This window comes from Emydura macquarii, unplaced genomic scaffold, assembly GCF_026122565.2.
Source record: "Emydura macquarii macquarii isolate MOO-44397 ecotype Brisbane River unplaced genomic scaffold, CSIRO-AGI_Emac_v2 contig_629, whole genome shotgun sequence".
Lineage (NCBI taxonomy): Eukaryota > Metazoa > Chordata > Testudines > Chelidae > Emydura > Emydura macquarii.
The window spans coordinates 5369185-5391607 of NW_027130766.1; the positions used below are offsets into that span (position 1 = coordinate 5369185).

The window sequence follows — 22423 nt, forward strand, 5'->3', positions numbered from 1 at the left end:
TTTGGCCAGGGCTGTCTGAAGTTCCTTGCAGCCCTCTCTGGTCCCTGATTAACCTAAATAACATTGCACCAGCTGCAAGGATTGCTCCCTTGCTACTTACCCCCCTTTCCAGATCATTCATAAATACAGCCCACTCACGATTTTTTTTCCAAAGCCCTATTATCTGAACCTCCACATGTTCCGAACCCCTTCCTTGCCCTCCATGCTGGGGGGCTAGGAAAGGATTCATATAATGCAGAGGTTTGAATAATAGAGCAGAAATCCCTGGCTGCGGGGCAGGCCCCCTGCTGCTGAATGGATCCCGTAGCAGGAACCCCTCAGCAGCCTGAGTGAGCGGGGCCATGACAGTCCCTGCACTGCCACTCCTGCCCTTTTGGTCATCTAAACTTCCGATCATCCGAATGGAACCCGTGTCCCCCATGCTATTCGGATAATTGGCCGTATGCCGGACATTAAACAACGTGGACCTTGTGCAGAATGGCTTAGCCACATCGTACTTAAGTTTCTTTAGACCTCTTGGATCTCCCGTATGGGCCGAGTGACTTACGGCTTTTTAAATGATCAGTTTGCTTCCTCTTCTGCCATTCAACTTCCAAGATTATCTCATTTCTTATTACCAGGAAAGAGCAAATCTGGGGCGGGTCATTACAAAGTACCCTCGACACACATAAACCATTGAGCTTCTCAGCAATGTCCTTATCTTCCTTAATTACTCTCTTTTAACCCCTGTGATCCTGTGAACCTGCCGATTCTTTCGGTAGTAGAGCTCCACAGAAGGAAAATAGTCGATGGTCCCCATTTCTCAGGGTACGTCTACACTGTAGTCAGAAGGTGCGATCTGCAGCGGGTGCAGGCCCCTTCGAGCTAGCTTTAATCAGGTTAGCTCACCAAAAGGAGAAGAGTAGCTGTTCTATCTTGGCCTGTCTGTCCAAATACACGCCCACGGTCCCAGGCAGCATTGTATTCAAGCAGCTCGCCCGTGCCACTACCCGTACCCCTGAAGTCATGCTGCTATTTTCAGCAAGCTGGCGTGATCAAAGCGGGGCCGGTGTGCCTACCTGTGCAGCCATTGCACATCCTGATTCCCCTCAGACGTCTTACGGTGTGGAACGTTTTATATCTTCAGTCACAAATCTCCTTTGTCCCTCACAGCATGTGAGTAAAATAACAAACCGGTTATTGTCTGCAGAGGGAAGTATGCCAAATACAGCAATCACTGTATTTAAACCTTCTTCTCCAAAACTGGGTGGCTTTGTGTTCCACAGAAGAAAATCAACAGGTCTGGGGTGTGTGTGCCTTCCCATGGCACTGAGTTATTCTACGCATCACACTATTGCCTTCCTTTTAGTTCCCTTCCAAAATATTTTTTCACGAGTTACAGTTTTTGTTGCCCCCTGCCGTCTGCCATCAGCTATTAACTTTGGGATGAGATTCTGCCGAAGTGCTGTGAGTGCTGATAACTTCCTTTGCTTCAGTTCATAACCGCTGGGCCCTCTGTTTTATACAAGCTTAAATAAACCAGCAGCTCCTTCTTTTTCTATTCCCTTCACAATCTTTTCTCTGCCACCATGTTCCCGCTTTAATATTTTTCCAAAGGATACAGACCTACTTTCTTCCAGCCTTTCTATTTAAGTTCCCCAAGTCCCTGTGTCATTCCAGTTGCTCCCTGCTGTGTCGTTACCCATCTCTGTAATGTCCTTTCTCATATTTAAGTGATCAAATCTGGGCACAGCTCTCCAGATGTGCCCTTATCATTCAATCCCTTAGACCATACTAGAAACATTTCCTGCAACATGTGCTCAGTATTTCCTATTTACACTTCATGGGCCTGATCCACCATCCCCATCACACCAGTGGTTTCAATACGGTTGTTGAATCAGGCCTCTTAGCACTTTGTTTTACTAGAGGATTTTCTAATTCATTGGGCCACAGAACCCGGGAGCTCTCGGTATCCCCACATCTAGATCCACCCCTTTAGAACTCTCTCCTGCCTCACCCTCTGTCAGGGCGCGGGGGCTAATAGGTAGCACGGGGGCTTGGGAAGTGAAGCTGCTCAGTTCTGTTGCCTCTGCTACCTATATGCTGAAAGACCTTGGGCAAAACTTCCTCCCCTCTCTGTGCCTCAATTTCCCTGGCTGTAAAGTGGGCATAACAATACTGCCTCAGACGAAAGTAGCTGTAAATTATCTCCTCTTCTCAGGCATGAGCGCTTTCTTTATTCTTACCTCCAGATGTTTTCCTGTTCTATAGACCACAGTTTGAGGCTTAAGTTGTAAGGTTTCCCAGGCCTTTGAGGGCATGTCTACACTGCAGTGTAAACCCGGGGTTCAAAATCAGGCTCAAGCCTAACGCCCCTTCAGTCTACACACACATCACGTTAACCCAGGGTCCCAGCACAGGGGTTGGAGGGTCCAAGCCTGAGTCAAGCCAGGACCGAGGGTCAAGCCCTATTGCTTTGCAGTGTAGACACAGCCCCACTAGACTTGTGCTCGAGAGTCTGCACAAAGTATCCCACAATCCCACAGGCTGACTTTTTGTCCTCTGGACAGTCAAGTTTTGCCACACTGCACCACAGAGGGCTAGAGCAGCCACATATTGGGAGGAAACTAAGAAGTCTGGGATATGGGAGGTTTGACTCGAGCCCGCGTAATGCAGTGTAGATGCCGGAGCCCCAGGCTGGGCTCTAGGGTTCAAGAGTTCCTAACCTGGGATTACAAATGAGTGTAGATGCTCAAGCCCTATGTAACAAACCCAGAGGCTGCCAACTCATGTTCTACTAACCCTGGGCTCACATTGCAGTGCAGACACACCCTGAAGCTGCATGTCTGTTTAGTACAGAGGCTTATGTCTACCCTTCAAGATGGGGAGGGGGGATGATTCCCAGCTGGAGGAGTCAGACCCATCCTAGCACTGATCGAGCTAGCCCTCTAAAAATAATGTAGCTGTGGCAGTGGGAGCAGCAGGAGGGGTTAGCCACCCTGAGTGTGTGCCCGCCCGAGACGTGAGTATGAGCATCCAGTGAGAATAAGAGCCCACAGCGGTGAGAAAAATTCCTTTAGCTCAGCTGGAAGGTGCTTGCTCTGCTCCTCCATATTCACTGGGTGTGGAGGTGACCGCAGGGGCAGACCTCCAGGATGGAGGTGGCAGGATGGCATCAGTGTAAAAATGCTTGATTAGAAGGTGGTACGGTTGCTAATTTTGGCTGGACGTATTCCTGGAGGTTTCATTACATGACATCATCTTTAAAGATTACTCTGGACAATCCTGGAGGATTGGCAACCCTAGAAGGTGGGCCCTGAACAATGAAGTGAAACCTGCAGCTTGGTTTCTCGAAGGAATAAATCCATTTGTCCCCTTCCCCAGCAGTACATTCCCAGCAGGGCTGGGTAGATATCTGATCTTAGTTCGTGATACTCTTCTTCCACAGCCCTGGGCTTGAAGAGGCCAGCCCTGGACTCTGGGCTAGTGCCGTGAGTTGGCGTTGCCTTTTTTACTGAAACAGATTTTTGAGGGTAAATGGCTTTTTGAGCAAAATGAAAACTTTCCTGGAAAACGTTCATAGTGGTAGAAACTTTCTGGTTTTTCGTCAGTAATAACTTCTTGGGTTTTGATCCAAAGAAGACATTGGGGAAACCAGGCAATTTTCAGTTCAGTTTTTAGTAAATATTTTTTTTACCAGAAACGGAACTTTTTTTTTTTTATCCAAAAATATTTTTGTCCCACTTTTTTTTCTTTCAGTTTTTAGTTAAACTAGAAAATGACACAGAATCTTTTTTTTTGGTAATATACAAAATCTTCAAAGTTTCAAGAAATAACTGGAACTCTCCAACTGGTCCTTATTGGGGCCCGCTGGTGAGTGGATTCCCAGTACCCAATAGAAACCCAATCTCCTGGGAAATTGGGGAACCCTCTGGTAATTGTCAACTGTTCTTACTTCTCTCTAGGACACTGTATAAGAGATTATGCGAACTATTACCAAGGAATATGGAACTGCAGCAGCAATCACCCAGATGAGCTATCCTTCCAGCGTGGCGATATCATCTACATCCTGAGCAAGGTAGGGAGCAGTTACAGCGCTGCAGAGCTAAGAGGATTCATGGCCCCCGAGCTTAATGGGCCAGATGTGGAAGTCGTGTCGGTATCCAGGCTCGTATCTGTCTAGGTGCTTACATGCCCCTTCCCCACCATTGCAAAATCTGAATGCCCCTCAGCAGCAGCATGTGCAGTGATGTGAAATGACTGTGGCCCAGCTTTCTCCTGTGCCTTACAGCCTGGAGAATGAGCCATGGAAGGGCTTGGTCTGACACCTGGACGGGAGCCCAGGTTCTTGCTGGCTGGCAGCACAAGGAGAGATTGATGTGTCCAGGCTTCTCAAGTGGCTCAGGCCTTTTTGACTTGCTATGAGCTTGTGGACTGAATCCAAGACAGATTCCGACCCGGATGGTGCTTCACAGCCAACCCTTTTCTGCAGTACTCTGAGAAAGCAGGAGGGTGGGAATGCCTAAGAACGATTCTTTGCCCGTCTGTAGGACCTCCCATCTCAGGCCTCAAAGCACATTGCAGACACGAGTGAATTAACCCTCACCATCCCCTTCTGAAGTAAGGCAGTGTCATTATCCCCATTTAACAGGTGGGGAAACTGAGGCACAGAGCAGAGACGTTTACGCGGCAAGTCAGTAGCAGAGCTGGGAATAGGACCCAGAAGGCCTGGCTCCTCGTCCCGTGGGTAGAGCACGGGACTAACGTTTCCTCCCACGGCTGGGAAGAGAGCCCAGTTCTGACTCCCTGCCCCTCCCCCTTTTGCTCTAACCATTCTGTAATGCTTCCTCTTCCTCCCCCACCCCTCCTCCATCCCAAGCATAAGTTCATGGTATTTAAAATGCCCCCAGGCAAGATGTTTCTCCATAATGGAGTCTGTGTGTGTTGTTGCTCTAGCATTACAGGGGTAATTGAGTTGCTCAGCCAGGTGTGACCAGGCCTGTTTGTCAGGAGCACGCAGGTAAATAAATTAACTGTTTGCGCTGAGCTGAATGTGCCTGTGGGGGAAGGGGACGGAGTCAGGATTGTCAGACAGGTTCCTGTCTGGGGCGGGGGGGGGGCGGGTTTAAGCGACCTTTCTTGTTCTTCCTGTTCAGAGGAGGCCAGGATGTGGCTGCCAGGCAGGCAAGCTGGGACTGTTCTATTTCACAGCTGGAGGGTGTAACGATCATGGCTCTGTCACCCTCTGATAAATGGCCTAAGGGGCATTTTGTTTGTACAGCACCTAGCACGATGGGGTCTGGTCTGTGACTGGAGCTCCAGGCATTACCCCAAATACAAATAGGGTGGGAGGAGGGATATTATCGTCCTCTCTCTGAGTGTCGTTCCAAGCTTTGGCCAGAGGGGGTCGCTCACAACTCAGGCAAGGTGCTCCCTTCCCTGCATCTCGCATCGCTGGAGCACCCTCTTCTGGCAGGGTTAAGTATGTCGCTTCCAAAAGGCTACCACGCCCCTTGGCCTGGGAGGAGAGCATCGTTTCTTGGCTCTGCCAACAGGTTGTGGTGCTGGCCCAGGGAGCCTTCTCCCTTTGGACGGCTGGTGTTTTTGGTCCCATTGCCCAGCATATGTGTCTACCCTGGGAGGGCCGGAAGCTGGGCACATTCGGGTTCTGCTAAACCGCGCCCCCACCTTGGGTGAAATCAGCCTCTGAAAATCAGGCCCTCCGGGACTAATGGGGCAAAACCCAGATGTGCCAGAGTAGAAAGGGGCTCAGATCTGGTTTCCTTGATGCTGTTCATCCAGCCAAGCGAGGTCAGAAAGGGAGGCACAGCTCAAGGTCTGTTCGCAGGACAGGGAAGAGCTCCTCTTCCAATGGGAATCCTAAAGCCGTGACACGCCACCACGCCCTTCCTGCGGGCCCAGTCCTGAAGGAGCCCAGCTCGGTCTGCCAGCTCCCATTGGCCGGCCCTTTGGGAGCACGGTCCCATTGATCAGACACTGTCTCTTCTCCGGAGCACAGCTCATTTCAGGAAGAGGGTACCCCCCACACACACACCCTTTTTTATTTTAAAGATCCTCCCAGGTCTGGATCCATGCAGGCCATCTGCCAGGGCGTGGCTCGTTTTATTTGTTAATAGTTATGCTAGCTGTATTATTTTTATAGGGAAGTGCGGTCTAAGCACCGGAACTCCTGTTTCCATCTCCCGTCTGCCACTGATTCCCTCTGTGGGACCTAGGCCAAGCCATTCCTGCTCTCTAAGTCTCACTCTCCCCTCTGTATAATGGGGATGACCGTGACCTATTGCCGGGAAGCCGTGAGGGGGGGTGGACTAGTTCTCTAAAGATGAAGGGCACTGCTCCGTCCATGATGGTTATCTAAACAAAGGGCCTGTTTGTTTTGTAGCTGTGAAAAAAGGATCTGAATTGCCCCGTTATTAACAACTGGATATTTCCTTTGGTGGGAACGAGCGTGCTCTGATACCATGGTGAGGGGCAAGGTATAAGAAGCGGAATAGGATATAGCAGAGAAGAATATGGCAGCTCTGTGTGGGAACTGCTGGGCGCTTGTTCTTCCCTGTCGGTTCCACAAGAACTGCCTGAGCCACAACCTAGTCCAGTCTGATTCTGAGATGATTCAGGAGCTAATGTGGAGCCCTAACTCTGAGCTAAAGGAATTCACACAAGTCTCCCCGGATGAGCATAATAACCAAGTGGAACAACCAGATCCTATAGGAATCTATGGCGTTCCCCTCTTAGCTCTTCACCTGCCGTTGAGAGCCCCAGTCAGCTGCTGTAAAATTTTGGCCTTACAGTTCTAGGAGGCCTTGGTTTTAAGAGGGTTAGCTGAAAGCTTTAATTGCACTGTGAGCTGCTCTGCCCTGTTTCTGACATTTAGCAGCCCTGTTCTTTCTTTCTGGCAGTAATTCTTGGCACTTTCCATCTGCGGCTCTCAAAGCACTTTACAAAAGAGGTTCACGAACCTCCCTTCCCCACCATTTTGCCAATGAGCAAACAGATGCGCAGCGAGCAGAAATGACTTGCAACCTCGCCTAGACCCTGCAGTACCTTGGGAGCGACTCCGTTGAAGCAAATGGAGTTACTCCAGTATAAACCCTCTGAAGAGGATCCTGACTCTCCAGATCCTAACTCCCAGCCTGGTGTTCTGCCCCCCTCCCTCCCGCGTCACCCGGCCTCTCTTCTATGGACTCTGAATCTCGCTCTTGTTCTCTTTGGTGAAGAGACCAGCCTCTCCCCCCTGCTTCCCACCCCCTCTCCAGCGCAGGGAATGCAGCTTGGAACCACGGCGGGGTTTTAATTCTCTTCAGTGACTCCAGATTGTGACTCTTGCGCTGGCTTCCTCACACGTAACCGATTGGTCCTGAGAGCCTGCCTCTCGTAAATTACTTCTCACGACGGATGCTTGCGGCCGCAGCAGAATCCGAGTCGGAATTAAGCGGGGAGGGGAGGTTGGGGTGGGCGGGGGGGAGAAAGGTGTTTGAGAAGCCTGTTCATTCAGCTGCATTTTAATTTCCTTTTCAATCTTGTCCCAATTAATTTCCCAGAATTAATCTCATAGAAGCGAACTCGGTAGCGTCGGAGCTGCAGTTTTAGTGGTGCGGTCGCTCTGTCTGAACATGAAATAGTAGCTAATATAAAAATCCATCTGGTGTGTTTGAAACACATGCTGGCTGCTGCTCAGGTCCTGTCTGACATTTCGAGCATCGGCAGCGGGGAAAAGTGATTTGGGGGTTAGTGGACATCAGTAGCTGGCTAGGATTCAACAACCCAGCCCGCTTGAGGAGCAGTTCCAGCCTTAGTGCTGGGCCGCAGGGTACTGGGAGGGGGACTGCTCTGATTGGGTTTGCGGGGGGATGTAGAGACTGGGTCCCCCACTGAGCACGCACACAGAGGGGAAGCATTATCTAGTAGTTAAGGCAAGAGACTGTGAATCAGGGTTATATTCCCTGCTCTGGCAAGTGACTCCCTGGGTTGCCTTGAGCAAGTCACTCTGCCTTTCTGTGCCTTAGTTTCTGGATCTGTGAATTGGGGCTGTTGCTACCTACTTGCCTTCTGGCAGGGGTCGTGAGCCTTGATTCCTTAACATGTACAAGGTGCTTTGAGATCCTTGGTTGGCAGGCACTAAAGAGGATGAGGGGCATGGTTGTTATTAAGACGTTTTCTCTGCTCCCCACCACATGGCTAATTATCTGTATAGTTGTCACGGCCCAAACTAACCGGAAGCAGCAAGGTGAGCCGCTAAACAGGCAGGTATGTCAGGTCCCTTCTCTCTGAGCCCAGCAGAAACAGGTGCATCCCTTAAAAGGGAAACGTACAGCAGTCCTGCCAGAGGCCCAGGGAATGGGGCAGGGAAGCCGGGCCCTTCTCTCTGCAGATCTGGGTCTGCCAGGCTCGAACATCTGTCGTCTCATTGCACTTCGCATGAGTGCCGCAGTCCCAGCCTGCCCCTGGGAAGTGGAAGGAGCCCAGCGGCAGTGCGCCGGTGCCCGTTAATCCCCAGGACGGGTGTATCCTGCAGGTGTTTTACTTGCATTGCCTGAGCTGCGACAGGATGGCGCCGGCATGGCTTGGCGAGCACCAAGCCTTTTTGCTGCCGGAGCCAGTATGAAAGCTGGCAGTCTTATTGGTACCACAGGCCAGAGATCTGTTGTTGCACCTCTGGCACCGTTCGTACTGCGGGGGCCTTCACTGGACGCCCAGTGCTGTGAATACTGGTAGGGCAGGTCCCATTAGCACTTGGAACCTCTGTGGGCCTGGACCAGACCGCCAGCACTTTCAGAGTCACTTGGCCCCCAGACCCTCTCAGCACCACTGGCTGGCGTCGGGCAGCACATTTGGGCCACGTGTTGGGTTAGCAAAGCGACGCTCTGCTTCCCGTCCCTTTTTTTGGCCGCGAAAGGATGCCAGCCCTCTTCCCCCAGCCGGGTGATTTGTACGTTGTGATAATTATTTGAATGCTGTGAGACTTCCTATTTTAAGTGGACTTAGTTGGATGTGACAAGCAGCCCATAAAACCGGAGAAGTTAATTCTCTCAATTGCTTGAAATGAAAGTTGGGGGGGGGGGGGTGGAAGGGGGAGGATGTTTTTATTCCTTGGACCCCAGAGCGAAAGGAGGAGTTTGGTGACATCTAGTGGCCCTTTTTGTCACTCTCCAGTAACTTCTTTGCAGGGGGGGTAGTGTGAGGGGGTGGGGGGTCTGAATGGCACAATGAACCTGATTGCTGCTTGTCAAATAGCTATTATCCACCTCTGACCTAACCGGCGGGGAACGGTATCTGCAAATCTCTCCCTCCCCCTTATTTATCGTGGGCTGGGAGGGGGAAGTGGAAAACCGCCCCCCGCCCGGCCCTGTGTTAACAAGCCGCTCTGGGCCGTGCTATGATGACGAAGGACATGATGGTGATGATGGGGTTTCGCTCCCATTAATAATCCCGATGGGAGGTTATCGAGTGAGGAGGGATGGGGATGGGAGTTGGGGTCAGCTGGAAGGCAACGGTCATACACCGGTCAAATTCAGGCGAGGGCTATTCCTTCCCTCCCCAGACAGGAACCAATCGTCTAGAACAAACCCTGGCAGTCTCATTCCTCCCAGGTAATTTTTATAAATGAGGGGACACCCATTCCAGGAGAGGACAAAAGGGTGGTGGGGGCTGCCTGGACCTGTGAGAAGGCAGCACAATGGCACGTCGCTGATGCCCCCGCTGCCTGGACGCCATTTATTATCAATCCAGAAAGAAAGAAAGAAACTGCAGACATTTCCACTCAGGACAGTATCCAAACCCTGCTGCACTTGTCCTCCATCAACCCCCCACCTGCCCACCTACTCTGGACCCTGAACTAGGGTGATCAGACATCCCGACAGAAGGGACTTTGTCTTGTATAGGCAATTATTACCTCTCCCTACCCACCCCATCCCGATTTCTCACACTTGCTATCTGATCGCCCTACCCAGAGCAAATATTGGAATAGGGCTAGATTCTGCTCTTCGATTACACCACCTGAAGTCAGTGGAGTTGCTCCACATTGACACCAGAGTCAGTGTAGAGCAGACAGAGCAGGATCTGTCCTTTACTCCGGAGTATGCTGGCATAGATCAGATCAGAGTATGGTCTTTGCTGTGAGTTCACCCAGCTGTCCACAGGAGCAAAATTTTTCTTCTTTCCTTGGAGGTACACTTGTGTCACTTGAAGCAGAATTCATCCCTGACCTTGAAGTTACCCTGATATAAGTGAGATTGGCGTTTGTTCTTTGCTATGCTATGCTGCAAGTCAGATCAAAATCTTACACACACGCCCCAGACTCCCTAATGCATTAAGCTTGAACATGACAATTTTCCAGAAGTGTGCAAAAGAATTTACTCAGAACTGTGCAAACTTTAGCAGTGCTATTGGGTTCATCTTCAGAACCACCAGTCCTTTTGCAAACTCTGCCTTCTTTTTCTTTTAATATTCACACCATTTATTTTGTGCTGAAATTTATAACAAATGCCATTAAAGACTTCGTCTTTGACAGAGGTAATAATAAATTCACTGTTTAAAGACAGTAGCTTAATTCCTTATACCCTCCAATACTGCACAGAATAAACTATATTCATCACTGAGTAATTTTTTACCACATAAATCTTTAAAACTAACCGTTGTAGGCTGTTGCGGCTGAAATATTGTGAATTTATTAGATATGCCCATGTAGTATTGGATTCAGAGGTTTCCATTCGAATATATTACAGAGGAAATTTGTGTCTTTAAGTGTGACAATCCCTCCATTTTCTGAAGCCAGTATTATAACAAGCAGCTCCTCCAGAGTCAACTCTGCCTTTATTAGACAGAGATTTAGTAATAAACCTTTCGCTAATCTGCCAAAGAGGGTGGGGGTGACATTTCATTCAGATGCCCTGTTTTAAATGTGTGGTGAAAAAGCTTTTGTTTCTAATGTAACAAATGTCTACAGATTCCCGGTTTTATTTCTTAAAAGGAGGTGGAAATTTTATCTGGGGTTGCCAAGACAGAAAAATATTAAAGCAGGGTGTCATTTTCAGAACCATCTTTCTTTTATAATAACTTTCACATGACTCAGCTGTCATTTTTTTCTCCTATGAGGGTTGGTTTTGTTGTTGTTCTGTTTTTATGGTTATTCAGCAATAAGTTGGACAACGGGAAAATTTAATGTGAAATCCAAATTACACACACACAAAATAGATCATAAACTCTTTAAAACTTACATTGAATTGTCAAATATGCGAGGGAGGGAAACCTCCTTTTACATTGTCACAAAACTTGTTTGTAAATTTCTTTTCTTAATTGTAGTCTGTTGAGCATCTATATTTAAATACACATTGTTGTTTCCTCTGAGAGTGTAAAATATAAGTAGAAATCTGTTTGTTAGAGAGAGAGAGAGAGAATTATAAAACCATATCCCGGTTCATGAAGCGCGGGTAACATTTAAACCAATTGATGTGGTAACATTTAGGGCAGTTATATTGCAAAATGTCACGTATAGTCTAGTTTCATTAGAGAGAAGTTAATAGATTGATGGTATTGAAACTCCCATTCCTGGGAATAAAATAAGTTTGCTTTTGCCATAACTCCTCTCAGTCCCATGATCCAAAAAACTCAACTGGCTCCGCTTCCCTCCATCACAAATGAAATTTACAAAAACTTCTACTGTATGGAGCCAGTAACAAATCAACAGTTTAAAAATTAAAAGCTGGCTATTAACTACTAAACAAAAGAGGCAAAAAATCCCATGGCCATCAGTATAATTGTTCAGACTAGTCCGCATTGAAAGATAAGAATAAACACACACAATTAATATTCAGCATTTCCCGTTTATGATCAAAAGAATTCTCTCCGCTATCTGAGAATGCTCGTAAGCCATGAGTATTTCAGACTCAGCTTCTATAGTGTCGTCTTTTCCCCTTTTTTTTTCCACTCTGCTTCATCTGTAAATGAACAAACATCTTGATTTTATAGCCCTTTGCTTTGTAAAACTGAGAAATGGAGGGGTGGGGGAAATAGTGGATGCCTAAATAAGACTTTAATTCCAAATTCATTTACGCTATAGCGATGAAGTTGTCACAAACCATAATGCAGTATTTAATTAAAATAACAGAAGTGTATCTAGATATGTCCTGGGGTAGTGATCACCAAATTGTAGCCTGTGCCATCCGTATTGTATTTATGGAACAGCAGCTTCGAAGGTGCAGCTGAGCTGATACAGAAGAGTAAACATTTAAACCATTGTTCTCACAAAAGCTGCATTTTTCTTTTCCTGCCTTAGTTCCCCCTCATGCTTTCCCCCTTTTTTGATTCCTCACTAGTTCACCAAGATCATCTTTATTTCAGCTGTGTGTATGGGGGGGTGTCTTCCCAGTGTTTTTGGTCCCTAACTTCTGCTCTTCAACTATTGACCTCCAAACTCTTGTCGCTCTGAAATCCCCTCCCGTCTGTTGTCATGGAAAGGGTTGTGAGCCTGTGTAAGAATAGAAAATCTCAGGCAGAGTTTGGATGTGGTATTCCAGGAGAGTAGGAAAAGAAATTGTTTTTTAAAGCCACTTGCGTGTGCCTGCTTTTATCTGATCTCCTACAGATGCACAAAGTGCACAGACTATACATAGGCTTGGCAGAATTTGTTTTACTTTTTTATTAATTTTGACAGATAATATCAAAAGTTACTTTTAAGCCTTTTTGTTCAGTTTTGATCATTTTTAAATTTTCACAGTTACAGGAAATTATGGGGGAGGTAATACGATTATTTAATGACAGCAGATGTTGAGATTCAAAAAGTCAAACTCTGTAACCATTAAAACACAAATTCTCAACATCAGATGTCAAAATATACAAGTAAATATCCTTGAATCAAACTCTAATATGTTCTCAAACAGCATTTTTGGTAAATTTTGTTTATCGTCTATGGAGTTATATTTTCGTTGGGTTGTGGGTGTACAGTGAGATTAACATTTACCGACATTTACCAATAAAAATCTAATCCTTCCATGCCTAACTATAAAGAGCGTCTCCTACCTGCTGCTCTTTAAATGTATGTGTGCATTCAGACACACTTCACAAACATCTCTCTTTCCCATACCAGCACATTTTCTGGAGTCCCATTCATCTCCTTGTCTGCAAAATGATGTTTAGCTTAAGATACCAAATTAAAAGGAAATAAACAACGATCATAACATGACCCTGAGACTTAACTGTTCCCATTTGTTGTTATTCTTTGTACTTTTCAATGATCAAACTACATGTGAATAAAACAGGTGCTTTTTCAAGCTCCTGAAAGCTAAACTTCTAGACTCAGTTCCCCTGTAGCATCACTTCTATTTCGTTCAATGTCCAGCTCCTGCTTCCTTTGTAAATTCTCCATCCCTCTCCCTTATAGGATCAGTAATTACAGGTAGCGCCTTATCTCTTCTTTTTTTTTTTTTTTTTTTTTTTACACACAGTCATATAAGATGATCAGAAGAGTTATGAATGAAGGGGAAATAATTGCAGTGACCTTTGAAAGGAAGTGGCCCTGGGGGTTACCGTATAGTTATTTTGATAACACTGATCATCTAATGGGTGCTCAATTCTTTCCCCACCCTCCCCTTTTCCTTTTTTTTTTTTTTTTTTTTTTTTTAAGCTATGGAAATTTGAAATAAATGGCTTCTTTTACACAAATACACATACGCACAATTATTTCAAGCCCTCTTCACGGGTCACACACAAAGTTTAACTCAAGTGACTGCTAATTTTCATCAGGCACAAGTGTTCAGGACTTTAAAGCCAAAAATAATTGGCTGCAGAACAAATTTAGGAAACTGAGTGTGCAATAAAGCAAATAAAAATCTCTCCCTTTATTATTTTTTTCCTCAAGGGGGGGGAGGGAATAGAAGTGGGGGAAAGGTGGAAAGGGAACAAACCTCTCCTACCTCCCTTCCCTCACAACTTTACCATTAAAGTTACACCTACAGCGAAGAAGTTTGGCCATGAAAAATGGTCATTTTGTTTCCCCTGCTCAAAGCACGTTATTAAAATGCTAATTTAAAAGAAAAAGGAGTTAAATATCTAGCAATGGTGCAGTCTAATTGCAGCCATAATGAGCTCTCTAAATGTGAGTGCCCCTGACACACAGAGCATAAACAGCCAGCAAACAGATCATTAGTACCCGCGTTCATTTATTCTGGCGACCTTACTATGACCCCACCGAGGGTAGGGTAAAGAGCAGGTGGATCCAGCTGTGACATCCCCCTCGGGGGATCCAGGAAATGAAGCCATAAGCAGCTGCCATGGCAACACCTATGTGTGCAGATGATGTAACACACCGGCAGGCTGAATGAAGGCTCCACAATTGGGACGCCTTGTCCACCCCGCTCCTCTCCTTCCCCAGAACAGTCCCGAGCGTTCAATTATTCAGTTCTTTTAATTTGCCGAGTCACTCAAAGGGATCCCGCTTTCCCCAGCTGGAGGCAGGTTTGTGGTTGGGTTGGGTGGGGTCAGGGGGACAGCGGAGACTGGGATCCCATGTGCACCCACGTGCTCCCTGGCCCACCAAGCCCTTCGCCCAGATGCTGAGTGCCTCCAGTTTCACCCCATTTTCAGAGGGAGGCCAGCTCCCCAGTGAGCACAGGTGAGGGGCTGTAAGCCTGCGAGACCCTGAACCCCTCTTGGCTTGGGTGGGAAGTCGAAGGAACTGGGCATCTCTCAAAATCAGGCGCCGAGCACTCCTGGGAGGCAGCGACCAGCCGCCTCCACCCCATATGGAAGTGAGAGATTAAAAAAAAAAAAAAGTCAACGGTCTCATATTTAGTCCCTCTTCCACCATGCGCTGTGCACACCTTATGTAAATAAACCTCGGCGCCCCCCAAGTACGGGGATGGAGAAGTTCTACAGAACAAGGGAAACTGAGCCACCCTCGCCCAAGAGGACACCTTTGCCCAAACCTGTGCCACAGCTTGGAGTGGAACTCAGGCATTCTGGCTCTCGGCTGTAACCACCAGCCCCTGCTTCCAGCACCTGGGGTGGTACGCGAGAGACCAGGCTCCCAGTTCCCGAAGCTTTTCACTGCTTTAGGACGGTCTTCCCTGCCCAAGGGCTCCGTCCTGCAGTCACTGGTGGAACCCACTGCGAGCAGGATTGGGCCCGCGAAAGCCGTGCATGAAAGCAAAGGGCCGGGAAAGAGATTAATAAAAACAATTCTTCGGAAATGATTTTCCTCTATTCCAGCCTGTTTGGTTCTAAACAGCCTCACTAATCACCTTCCAGCAAAAGCACAATCATTTTTTTTTTTCCAAGGGGCATGGAAAGACTATCCCTGGAAATTATTTTGAAATAAAAAATAGCCCAAGCAACACCCTGTCTCTCCCCCCACCCCCATACCCATGTTCTTCGGGCCCCACCCAACCCAGTGCACTTTAGATGAACCTGTGATATTGTAGCAATGGCCCTTGAAGTGCAGTGGGGAGGTGATTTAGGAGAATATTAAAGGCAATGTGGAGATTCGAAGGCGTCTCTCTCAGGGAGAGCTGGAGAAATACGCAGCACAGATGGGCTGAGCAGATTAAACATTTCCGTCACATTGTTTCCAAATTGTGTTGCGGTGCCTGAGGGTTGGTACTGCGGTCAAAGCACGACAGAATGGTGCAAAGCTGCAAGCTGCGTGCTTTATGGAATAAATATTAATATGGCAGTTTCACATGATCTCACAATCCCATCATCCTGGCGATCACACAGCCACGATGGTCTCCAAATTCAGCACTTTTTTCCCCCCTTCCTTTTTCCTCTTGCAAATGAATGTGCCTCTCCCTCACTCTTCTTTTGTGTGCACCCCTGGTCTCAATTACAGAGTTGCTTTGCAAGTCTTTCCTACATCTCTGTCTGTCTGATCTAGCTGGGTTCCTACATGGCACCTCGTGTAGCACTACCCACATGCCTTTGCTTGCCAATCCCAATTGGGTCTGAACCTGTTTAAATCCAGAGTAGCGCCTTTGCCTTCCATGAAGTCACTCTGGATTGACTCCGTTGCAACCGGGAGCAGAGTTTTAACCTTGCAGATGACACCCCCTGCAGCTTGCATGCGCACGGAGTCAGAGACCCTGAACTTTGTGCACCCATGTCTGTCTGTGGGCCAAATTCATCTGTGGTGCAAGTCCAGGGGCCCATGCCAGGGATGAACTGAGCTTACTGTCACAGGCCAGCTAAATTTACAGCATTGAGTAGATTATTTTCTTTTAAGTTACCTGGCGAAATCCTGAACTCCTTCTGCAGGCAGTGCTACTGAGGGAAGTCATTGGGAGTAAGAACATTATGGCACAGCACAGTAATAACAGCATGTGCACAGACCTGGACCGTTGTCCGTCCCTTCCTTCCAAAGTTCTGCTGGCCCTTTCCATCATGAACTCCCTCTCATCCCGTAGCTTTTCCCATCCACTTGTATCCTTCACCAGTCCGCCTCCCGTCTGCAGGAATTCATTTAACAAGATCCTGCCAACAGCAAATAAATAATAGTTGGGGGCAAATTTAATAATTCATTTTTATTGTGATTTATATGAAGAAACGTTGAATAATAAATTAGACAGGATGGGGGGAAGAAAACGATGATTTGCTGAGAACCAAAGTAGCGGGGGAAGCTGCCTTCAGTTTATCCCAGAGCTGAGCCTTTGTACAGGTGCTGATTCACCAGCAGTTCCCTCTTTCACTGAGGAGATAGATAAGAATCCCCCATGCTGGAAAAACGTAGGTGAGCACTTCCTAACTAAATGGAGCATCTGAGCAGTTACCATGCAGCTCCCGCTGGATTCAGGTTTTGAATTCCCTGAGGGGTAGGTAACTTCTAAATTTCAGAACTAGCTGCAGCTCCGAGCTGGTTTTCGAGATAAACAGATATATAGCTGACCCGATGTAAAACTGCCCTATGTCAGCTGACCTCTAATGACACATGGCATGCCTCACCTATGAATTAGGATCCTCCATTTGACTAACAATAATGTATGACACACAAGCACTGATAATGGGGCCGAGCAATCATAAACCGATAAGTCTCTGATTGATTGGCTTTTCCTTGGGCATCCATCAAAGCGTCATTGATCTTCTGTGCGAAGGGGGCTGACTGATTGTGTGTCTGAAGGAGGATTGTGTTGTTTACGAGGGCTTGCAGAAAGCGCGCGGATGTTGAGTCGGGCCAGAAGAGGTGGTGGGGAGTAAATATTGTCCGTTCCACTTTGGTAGAAGGAAAGGAAAAGAAACGAGTGTATTTGGGGAGTGTATTTTACAAGTGTATTTTAGGGTCAAAGCGGCTGTCTTGTGGTTAAAGGCACCGGCCTGAGAGAGACAGAAGATGAAGGTTCAGCTCCCTGCCTGTAAAGTGGGGATAACAGCCCTGCTTTGTCTGGTTAGATTTGGAAGCTCTTCAGCAACTGTCTCCTCACTATGTGTCCGCGCAACACCCAGGGTCACAGACCCCTCGTCTCGTAATATAAATAATAAGTTTTCTTTCCACTCCGGGAGCAGAAGAGCCCTCCTGGGCCAGCCTATGACTGAATGAACCTGGGGCTTTCGTTTTCCTCTCTCTCCAGAGGACTGCTGGGCCCTCTAGGGTGTCAATGGGGAACCATTAGCACAAGGCCTGGAATTAAATTAATGTTGGAGGCTGGAAAACCCCAACAGGCCTTTACCTGAGCTTTAAAACCCGAAGGCCAGGGCCTCAGCTGCCATCAGTTGCTGTAGTTCCATTGAAGTCAATAAGGCCACGCCGATTTACAGCTGCTGAGAATCTGGCCCGGCTCTCTCTTCTGTTCCCAGGACAGGAATGGTCATTCCAGGTCATGGCTGAGCTGCCTTGCAAGAGCTCACATAAATAGGAAGCAGCGGGGGTGGATGGAAATTAAAATGCAGTAATCATGTAGTAGGAGGCTCCAATCTCTTTTTTTCAGGCTTACGAGAGTAGCCTGCTGCTTCCCCCTCCGACACCTACTGGCAGGGCATTTGCACCAGCACCATGGAGGGAATCAAGGCCCTATGACAGGCTGATCGCTGAGGAGGGCCGCGATGTTTGCGCAGTCATAAACAACAACAGGGAAACCACTGGAGGCTGATTCAAGCTGTGAAATATTCCCTTGCTGGTGGCCGCGGCGCAGTTTTGTTTATAGAATTGGCTGTTCCTTTTACAGCAGGGGGGGGGGGGGTGGTTTTGTTTGTTCTCCCCTTTCCCCTTGCGGAGGGAGATTAGCAGCATAAATCCTTTTACGGCCCTGTGCGCAAACCCGGCTGCTGCCGGTTATTGGAGCGAGCGTCTGTCTCGGGTGCGCTCGTCACCGCCCGATTGCGGGGAGGAAATGCAGAGAGCGCTGGGGCCCGCTGAGTGTTTCGTCTTGCTGGGAGTGAATCTCTGAGTGGGAGGGAAGAGGTCTCGGTGCGGAGAGCAGAACTGGGTCTGCTGGGAGTTCCGAACAGATGGTTTTTGTTACCTGTGCACTGAGCATCATGCAAGGGGTCAGGTCGCCGAGTCTCCTCTTTCGCTGGGGTAAATCAGGAGTAAATCAATGGAGTTAAATTGTCATGAGTCAGAGGAGGAGTTGATGGGGGGGTTGACTCCTGGGTTGTAAAGCAACCTGGGTTCCAACCCTGACTCAGCCTGTGCCTGCAGCCTGTCACTTCCTCCTTGGGTGCCTCAGTTGTCACATCTGTACAATGGGGATAAACAGGGCTTTGCGAAGTGCTTAGAGATCCTCTGGCAAGCAGTACTACGTAGGTGCAAAGTGTTGTTGAGCCGCAGGTGTGTCATGTCCTGCAGGGAGGGGAGGAGCATGCATGTCAGACCTCATCTCAGCAGGAACATCCAGATGATTGTTTAGTCCCCACCCTCACCCCCACCCCTCCGTGGCGTCTCAGCTAAGTTGCCTTCCCCCGTCCCAATCTATGCAGGCACAGAGCACGCAGGCCTTGCTAGACATTGATAAAGTAGATTCCAGGGAAACAGCCCTCCATCACCCTCCTCCCTTGCCCCGGAAAAACCCAGCCATTCAGTACCCCCTAAACCCAGGCGTCAGCATCTCAGTGAGATGCACAAGTAAATTAGCACCTCCAGACGAGAGCAGAGTTCACTCAGCACCGGGCTTTGGCTTGCTGTGCCAGTGCACTCCTCGTTTTAATAGTTTAATAAAAATTAGCATAATTAACGAACATCTGTATGATCCAGAGTGGTGCAATTTGGCACTTGGAAACGAGGACTTAAACATTATTGCTGGGAGTTTAATGTTGTTTTAATTCTTTTTGGCACTGTGCAGTGGAATAAACGTTCAGTGCCGATAGTTCTCAACTGGCTCTCATTTGCATTTTCCTCCCTTTGATTATGAGCAATCGCAGGCTCCCCAGCAATTCATCAAAGCAGAAATTATTTTAAAATACCTCATGGTGCTCAGGCTGAGGCGTAGCTGCGGTGGGCAGAGAGGGATGGGAGGAAGGGTTGGATTGTTCCATTCATGCCTTGTACGACTCTCTGATCCACTGCCCACCCTTCCACCCAAAGGTCTAGGGGTTTGGCTCCTACACGGGTTTGTTTCCTCTTGCTGCGAGTGAAGATCCCATCGTTTCCACACTAAAACAGATGATCCAAAGCTTTCTTTGCTCCTCTTTTGCCGCCGGATCTTCCTTCCTGTTTCGAGAGGATTGCAAGACGGCCGGGGCGGGGGTCTTTCATCGCTCTAGGACCCGGCAGCCTGTCAGGTCTGCTTGGCTCAAAGATTCTGCAGCATCTGCTGCTACGCAGTGCCCTGGTGAGCGCGTCAATTGCTGAAGTCAACCACTCTGCCAGGTGTTTGCCCCTGTCTCATGCTCGTAACTGGGGAGCAGCGTGGTCTATGGGTTAGCCTGGGACGAGGGGGGCTGGATTCTTGGGCTCCACCGGGAGTATCATCTGGCAGTCCTAGCGTAGACGGGCTGGAACTCGAGAGGTCTGGGTTCTATCTCTGACTGCCACTAACTCATCTACCCCCATCCATGTCCATTCCGTGTCTCAGTTTCCCCACCTATAAAATAGAAACTGTTACCCCCACAGGGACTTAATTCGTGCTGTGCAGAGGACCAGCACCAGGGATCTAGGTTTTAGTGCATTAGCGTCCAAGCCAACCTCTAACCAAAGGATTTAGGAGGAAATGTTCCATGTGAAAATTTATCCCATGTGCAAACTACCCCCTGCAGAATTTGCTGCCCCTTCCTCTGAAATAGCTGAGGCTGGTGGCAGTCGGTGAAAGCATATCGGACTAGCTGGACCGTGGGTGTGAGCCAGTGTGGCAGTTCCTCTGTGTCTATGCGCTGCTTAAATCCTGCCTCCGCCCTGAAAATAAGGCGTAGGTGGAATTTTAGGGGTGCCTAGAACTTGTGCTGCCCTTCTGCACAAGGGTGGACGTCACCTCCCTTTTTTTCAAAGTGCTGTGACATGCTTGCCTAGACAGTCATACCTCATGGTACGGTATTATTAGCTTCTTGATTTATCTCGTGCTTTCAGGACTTCCGCCGGTCTCATCTTGGGGTCAGGAAGGATTTCCTCCTCCCCCATGTATTCTAAGGGGGTGGTTCTGTCTCCTTCCTCGGAAGCATCACAGATGGGCCACAGCCGGAGATGGGACACTGGAGGGGTGGGCCGAGGCTCTGAGACCGCACTGAGGATTTTCCCTCTCAGGTGCTTGGCTGATGGGTCTTGCTCACAGGCTCAGGGTCTCCCTGATCATCATAGGTGAAGCGGGAAGGAATTTGCCCCCAGCTCAGATAAGTAGAGACCTTGGGGGTTGTCACCTTCCTCTGCAATGTGGGGGTGCAGGTCGCTTGCCAGGGTTACCTGGGCACATCTCACTAATCGGTGCCTTACCAGCACAGGCGCCTCAGGCATTGGTGGCCTCTCATTCTCTCCTGTCCTCTGCCTGTGGCACACAAGAGTTTAGACTCCTGAGGACTTGTGATACTTCGGTCTAGCTCTGGTTGCTGGCTTGGTGTGCAGTGCTGGCGGGGAAGGGGGTGGTCTGTGATATCCAGGAGATCAGACTAAATGACCTGGGGTCCTTTCTGGCCTTAAACTCTATGACTTTGGAATAGCACTTTTAACACATTCTTCCAGGAACAGATTATTTCTGAAGTGATAACATTTAGACTGTCACACTAAATATTTCTTTTGCCAGCAATGGAACTTATCTGAAGATCCACATTTGCCCAGCCAGGCTTTGCTTCCAATAACTGCTGTTATCCTGTAGTAACATATAAAAATACAGACAGGGCACTCAGGTCTGTTTTTTTCCCCATCACATTTGTTGTCATCTGGGTCCTGTCACCCTCTGGCTTGGTATTTTCTAACCCATCCTGGGCTATGTTCCTCCCAGGTGTAGGTCCATAGATGGCAGTGATCGTTGTATCAAGAATGAGTTGGATCTGCCAAAGGAGGATGGGACAATCAGACCCTGTAAAGGGGAGTTTTGGTGATTCAACTAGAAGATCCAAAACCATCTTCCCACTATCACCACCCCTTTGGAAGATCAAGCAATGCTTAATAACAGACTTGAGACCCACTGAGCCTTTCCCCGCCACACAGCTTAAGGGTTGTCCTCCCAGCTCCAGCCTGCTGTAAGCCTCAGCTTCCTCCTAACCCTTCCTGAAGACTCACGTCTCTCCCTGCATCTCCCGAGAAGGAAATCATTGATTTGGAAGTTTCTTAACATAAAGCTTAAAGGCAAAAGCCTAGCTACTCCCTACTTCAGGCTTCCCTGGACATCCCGGCTGTCTTGCTAGGGTTAGACCTTCGGGCAAGGGCTCTCTGATTTTGCGTGCTATTCAGCGGTCGAGCGCATTGTCGGCACTTTATAAACCTCCCAGGTCATCCTCAGATACAGCCGTGAAAGCATCGTAAGATTTAAAGGGGCTTTGCAGAGAACTCCAGGCCGCGGGGCTGGGACGTCATGGAGATTGATATTATAATATGGTAGTATCCGCGACCAAATGCGCAAGTTGCTGTGCGTACTCTTAGTACCACAGGCCCAGATGCTCCCATGGGAGGGAGGGACCTAAATATCTTTGAAGGTCTGGGGCGTAGTCTCTAAATAGCAGCACACAGATAACAGGTGCGAGAGTGGAAGTGGGATTAGCCCCATTTTACAGATCAGGGAGCGAAGCAGAGAGAGATTAAGGACCCAATTTAAAGATGTACATAGGCAAGAACCTTGGCAGGCACCTAACTCCCTGTGAGGATCTGGGCCCTAGCCCCATTTAAAGTTAATGGGAATTAAGCGCCTAACTCACTTAGACCCAGATTTTTAAAGGCATGTAGGCATTGAAATGCCTAACTGCTTGGAGAGCCTAAATTTTCTTTTCAAAAGGGATTTAGGCATTTGGGAGCCAAAATCCCATTGACAGTCAATGCCAAAGTGCATAAATCCCTTTTGAAAAGGAGACGTAGGCTCCT

At 48.2% G+C, this 22423-nt stretch overlaps 1 protein-coding gene across 1 annotated transcript in view; it reads left to right on the forward strand.

Moving 5' to 3' along the window:
• SKAP1 (src kinase associated phosphoprotein 1) overlaps positions 1 to 22423 on the forward strand; it is a 215955-nt gene that overhangs the window by 191694 nt on the left and 1838 nt on the right. Inside the window, exon 11 of the mRNA XM_067541119.1 lies at positions 3945 to 4057. Coding sequence (XP_067397220.1) covers positions 3945 to 4057 — 113 coding nt within the window. The remainder of the gene's footprint in view (positions 1 to 3944; positions 4058 to 22423) is intronic.